This window comes from Priapulus caudatus, unplaced genomic scaffold (assembly GCF_000485595.1).
Source record: "Priapulus caudatus unplaced genomic scaffold, Priapulus_caudatus-5.0.1 Scaffold233, whole genome shotgun sequence".
NCBI classification, from domain to species: Eukaryota; Metazoa; Priapulida; class Priapulimorpha; order Priapulimorphida; family Priapulidae; genus Priapulus; species Priapulus caudatus.
In genome coordinates, this window is record NW_014577294.1 from 371291 (window position 1) to 377393 (window position 6103).

At 40.4% G+C, this 6103-nt stretch overlaps 1 protein-coding gene across 1 annotated transcript in view; it reads left to right on the top strand.

Annotated features, from left to right (window-relative positions):
• The window catches only part of LOC106807766 (1,5-anhydro-D-fructose reductase-like), an 11392-nt gene extending 7026 nt beyond the window's left edge, over positions 1-4366 (top strand). Inside the window, exons 4-9 of the mRNA XM_014810214.1 lie at positions 702-779; positions 1362-1478; positions 2038-2144; positions 3328-3418; positions 3609-3775; positions 3992-4366. Of these exons, the coding sequence (XP_014665700.1) occupies positions 702-779; positions 1362-1478; positions 2038-2144; positions 3328-3418; positions 3609-3775; positions 3992-4034 (603 nt within the window). The 3' untranslated portion in view covers positions 4035-4366. The remainder of the gene's footprint in view (positions 1-701; positions 780-1361; positions 1479-2037; positions 2145-3327; positions 3419-3608; positions 3776-3991) is intronic.
• Positions 4367-6103: the final 1737 nt, after the last annotated feature.

The window sequence follows — 6103 nt, forward strand, 5'->3', positions numbered from 1 at the left end:
CAAGTGGTCACCAACAGTGCTTTATTTCCCGGGCAACGCCGGGTATCCTGCGCTAGTATCAAACATAACATCAATTCAATGTAATGTAACGCTAATCTTGTGTAACTTAAAGGGACAGTAACCTCTAGGATTTTACTGCATACACTGTACTTACTGTATAACAAATCGTCTATACCCACATGTATTTGTCACCAGATACTTAATTATTATTTACACATCAACGCTACGAAATTTGAACGGCGCCATGACACCCGCGACCGTGCTGCCACCCTGAAAAAGTTGCGTATTTGCATTTTTATTTTGCAGGTAAATGACCGGGCGCTCCCCTCCATTGACACATCTTGACCTTTGACCCTTGACCCCCCAAATTCGACATCCCGAGTCCTTTTTGCGATCTTGCAAAGCAGAATGAAAACGTAATCATGCGATTTTGTCTTTAGTTATTATATATATAATACGTAATCATAATCTGCATGTGTTCCACTTATACACAATAGATGTATTTGAATTTGAGCATTTGTGATCAATTGTTATCCAATCACCAGCATTGTGGTAACAAGTACTAAATTTCTTGTTATTGTAAGTTAGCTTACAACTGCGAGGTGTGTCTGTCTGTGCTAATCTTGTATTATAATAGAATTAGTTATTGTTATAACTTTGCCATCTATCTGAAAACCAACCAATATGTTTCGTTTCTGCAGAAAGTGGAGGGGGACACTTCTCCCACTGTTAATGGAAAATGCATGACAGTGCCCTGTGACCTTGCTCAAGTTTGGAAGGTGAGACAAGTTGCCATTACTTCACTGATCATGGGAAGTTAAATGGTTATAGACAGAGATAATGATTGTACAGAATTTCTGTTTGCTTCCATCTTTGAAATGCTATAGCTTATTTGCCTTTAGCTGCCAAGTTTGCTAACGGCAAGCCCACGTTTAGCACTGTGTAGTCTATAATGTTTTTGTTCTGATATTGAGGTCATTGACTGAATAATAATCTGTGAGAACTTGGTAGTCTAAAAACGTGCAAGTCTGGCCATTTCTTTACAGAATCTAGCTGTGCAGGCAAAAGCCGAACAATCAGCTGCTACGATAGCACTGCAATCTTAATTTCTCTCCAACATGCCTGTCGGGACGATTTTCATCTTTGCCATGTGTGGCATACAAAGCAGAATGTCTTTGTGGTAGAAGGTGTTTGGTTTCTAGCAATAATCAAGCACAGGTAGTGCTGGGCAACCTTATGCTAGTTATCAGTAAGGTGTCGAAAAAGCCAATCTGCAATCTTTGCAGATGTACCTCAGGAGAAGATGTATAGCAGTTCACATGCTGGTACATATTCTTATGCTTTATTAACTGATACCATAGGGAATGGAGACCTGCATGGATCAAGGCCTGACTAAGGCTATCGGGGTATCTAACTTCAACAGCAAGCAACTGCAACTGGTTTTGGATAATGCTCGTATAAGACCTGTAGTCAACCAGGTAAGCATGTACGATTCGATCATTGTCTCTGCAGGGCATGCAATAGTGGGGAAGGGCTCACAGCTTACACTAACTCAGAAATTGCACTGTAAGCTTCGAATGGGGTTAGAGATTACAGTTGTGCTCGTGTGAGATAAATGTTTCCAAAATATTACTGTTTGATACTATAATGAAAGCTGTGCATAGTTCGCAGTAAAATTTTCTCTGGGTATTTTTTCATTGAAAGTAATAACATATCCATTGTTCTCGTTTATAGGCTTGTTGATAGTATTAATTATTATTGTATTATTATTAATTATTAATAATAATTATACTATCATTACAGGATGGTAGTGGTAATTAATTAATTAGAAGTTACATAATTACTTATGCTTAATTATTGTAATTAATCATTAATGATAATATTAATTATCAGGGAATTAATATGGGATTCTGGAAGATAGGGGGATAATAGAGGAGTAAATAATATAACAATATAAAATGATATTCAGAAATTATTTCATTGTCGTGTTGACTTCGAACTTCGAATTCTGTCAACATGGGTATTTTTCATCTGTAGGTGGAATGCCACATCTACCAGCAGCAGAAGAAGCTGCAGAGTTTCATGGCAGAGCGCGGTGTTGTTATGATTTCCTATGGCTGCCTCGGATCACCGGGAAGAAACAAGTGCTTGCCTTTGCTCTCCCATGTTTGCTAGCTGTTGATACTGTTATAGATACTAGCCTTTCAAAGGGGTGACCCTCACAAAATTTATAATTTTCTGGAGTAGATTAATTGATTCCCTAATCGATCATCGATCGAATAAAAGGATATCTTCTAAGTACAGGCTTTCATTTTTAAGGGGCGCGATCGCGCTCGCGCTCCACCGCGCACCATAAATTGTGCCATGGTGCGCGCATCATTGCGCCTCATAAAAGTGGTTGAAATCGCGCACCAAAAGTCTGTGTATTATGTTGAAATAGCGCTCCATTTTACAGGGATGAGAATCTTCCGCGGATCCGCGTAAATCCGCGGATTTCACAGTCCCAGGGTCGATTTTGTGAAACGTCTAAATCCGTTGAGAGAAAATTTTAGGGGGGTTAGAATGTACAAATTTTCATTTTACAGTCCAACAGCCTACTAACAGTACCTTCATTTAATACCATTGTAATATAGTTTGCTTTAAAATATAGACACGGCTTAGTTCACTGTTTGAGATTGTCAGACGTTAGCCAGTGTGTGCGTTTATTTGACGCTGCAAGTGTGTGTGGTTGTGTATGCCGCGCGTGCTACGCAGGCCGTATATATAGTACGCGATCGATCGATCGTGTACATCAAAAGCTGCCGCGTCACGCGTGGCCTTGAGGCTAGTTTTCCCTGTCCACAGAGTTGCAATGGATCGCGAGCCCTGACTGGAGTATCTATTCTAGCCCAACTCTTGTTTCAGTAGCCAATGAGAATGCAGCTTTCATACACCCTTCGTCGTATCTTAAAACAATGGCAGACCTTTTAAGGGTGTGATTTTTAGTGGAGCTCTCCATCATGCCTCTTAAGGGTGTGATTTTTTAATGGAGCTCTCCATCATGCCTCTTAAGGGTGTGATTATGGAGCGTGAAAAGTCCCCCTATGGTGTTCTAGGGGAGTCATTAATTAGTAGTCCTCCTGTACTTTTCAAATCTGAAAGCCTGAAGTACATTACAAAAGTGAGGTTAATTACGCACTAGCGCTGTAACTCAATCGTGATTCCTTTTTGCTTTGTTGCCAAACTGGCAGTGAAGTGGTGGTGGCATATATGTTACTGTGTAGGGTATGGGTGTGTGGCCGTGTGTTGTACCTGTGAATTTACTTCTATCTTCTTTACACGTTTCAGCCCTGACAAAAGTGACATTGGCCTTCAGAACATGCTAGAGCATTCAGTTGTGAAGTCCATCGGTGAGAGACATGGCAAACTCCCTTCTCAGGTAAATTCAGTGAACATACCCAGCATCTGTTTATAAGGGTGGCATCTATTTACTGATGAGCGTACAAATTATATGTTTACAGTTGTGTTTATGATTAATTTTTGCGCAAATATCTGTACATTCAACTTGTCTATTGTTGTGGTTAGGTTTGTCTTGCTTATAGGCGTGTTTGTGTTTAATACGTTTGCAGGTGTGCTTGCGATTTCTAATCCAAAGTGGAATTGCTGTAATTCCCAAAAGTGCTACGCCCGCCCGCATTAAGTCTAACTTTGACATATGTGACTTTGCACTCAATGCTGCAGAGATGGACTCCATTTCAGAAATGCACTCGGGAAAACGGGTGTTTACATTCGATAAGTGAGTACAGATAGCATTGGAGTAGCAGGTTGGATATTGACCTATTAGCTGTCTACACTGGCATTTACTTCATGGGTAAAATAGAGGATCTCTAACAAGTGAATCATGATAATAATAGTAATAATAGTAATAATGATGACGATGATGATGATGATGATGATGATACTGATGATGATGATCATAATTATTGTAATTTCTTTTTCGATTTACTTTCAGTGTAAAGCATGATGCCAACTATCCCTTCCACGATGAGTTCTAGTTTTCCAATCTTCCCACTGTGTCTCTCCAAACTTACAGTGGCATCATCGATGATACATGTATTATATCTTTCATGTATAGCAACTGTTCTTTGTTTTAGTAATCTTGCACTGTCAAGCAATGAATTACATGCCTGCCAGACAGCAAGGGAAATTGATTTGATGATTTCCATGCTAGGGAATTCTGCATGCTTGTCACAAATTATAACTTGCTGACTGTACTTAATTATCGTATGCACTTGTACTATGACTGTGTTCTTTGTATCATCAAACATTCCCCTGGGTGCTGAAGAAAATTGTTTGGATATAAAGTGGGATGTACAATATAAAAATATAACGTTTTTTATATTTATTTAACAACGATACATTGGTAAAAGTGAAAACACAAGCTTACAGTCTCTTCACTGCATAGTTTAAAGGTTAAAATTAAAAACATCACATTGGCACTTGCACATTATAATATCAAGGGTAGCTAATATTGCCCCAAATATAGATCCACTTACTAAAACTAATGCGCGCGAGCAAGGAAACAGTAAACACGAAAGAAACAGCAATAGCAACTGATAATAAGCAAACAATAATAATCATATGGGAACAACACGCGTACTAAAACCGGTAACCACACTGATAGACTAAAAGCTAGACGTCATCCAGCCGTCTTCCATGGCACCGTATGCATGCATATGCATATATATATATATATATATATATATATATATATATTGTAGCAACGCTAATATCACTCCGCGAACGCATTTAATACCAGCTCACACACAAGCTGAGGTTAGGTTATAACCGGCAGCAGAACATCAACACAAACATAATCTTACACCACACCAGCTGGCAAGGAGACGGATTTATCGGCCGGACACACAAACAACTGGTAAAATTAGTTCCACACGCAATAGATACACACGTAGATAGGCGCAGCTCTGTTACAACCTACACATGTTGGCCGCATCACTGCCTATAGTACGGATCAACTTTCAACGAATAACAGCTTAGACACACGCCTTAGCTGCATCACAACATTAGTTTGGGTTAGCGGTCGGCGAAGAACACACATACACATTAGCACAACGTTGTTTTACAACAGCTACTAAACAGCTGTTCTACACTGACCGCACACATTAGCGTCATCACTGTCTATAGTGCGGGTTTAGCTGGCAACACATAATATCTTAGATACACACATAAGGGGGGGGCCGACACTGCCGGAGTACGGTCAGATGTCGGCCGGTAAAATCCACACATTAGCCTAAAGTTATTTCTACACAGCTGTTAAATATTTAATTACGGTAACCGCATCAACAGCATACGTCATACGTCATACGTCATGCCACCTACGAAGCACCCACGTGCCTGAAGGGAGGAGGGCGTAAACCCATCTCCACTCAATACTCGCCATTGGTCATCTACTCTATCCCACTCCACAAACTGACCGCAGACAGTAATTCCACCCCTCTACTATCCCTGTAGTCAGCAGTGATAGGGAGAAACATATTTGGGGAGGGTTTCACGGCTCCGTTGACGAAGGGAGGTATAAGAGAGCTCGCACGGAAGAAACGGGGCTCTCGTGTACTCACCCCTCTGTTGTGTTAAGTGATTATATGTGTATTGTGAAACCCGTATTCTACCCTGTGTTGCTTGTGTGAATTTTGTAAGTATTCAATAGTGAAACGGCCGTTTGAAATCCACATCCTTTCTACTCTTATTTTATTATCGTATTCGTAATTAGTCAAGCAATTACACGGCGCATATATAGCAGTCACCTATAAGCGCACAGTTGTCTGGCAGCAGAATTACCCAGCGACTACATTGGGCCGTAGACAAGGATTCGACACAACGCGGGGTGCTACCGCTATACGCTTCACGGCCGTTTCACTGAACTGCACGAGGATGAGCCAACAATTTCTCGGGTAAGCGAACAGTTTTGCCGGCAAAATTTTTTTTCTTGCTATAAATCGTATCTAATATTCTTATGTTTCCGCGTGAGTTGACCAGTAGATAAGATTGCTTTTTGTTGCCTCTGACTCTTGTAACGTTACTTAAACATGGACCAATTGACGCC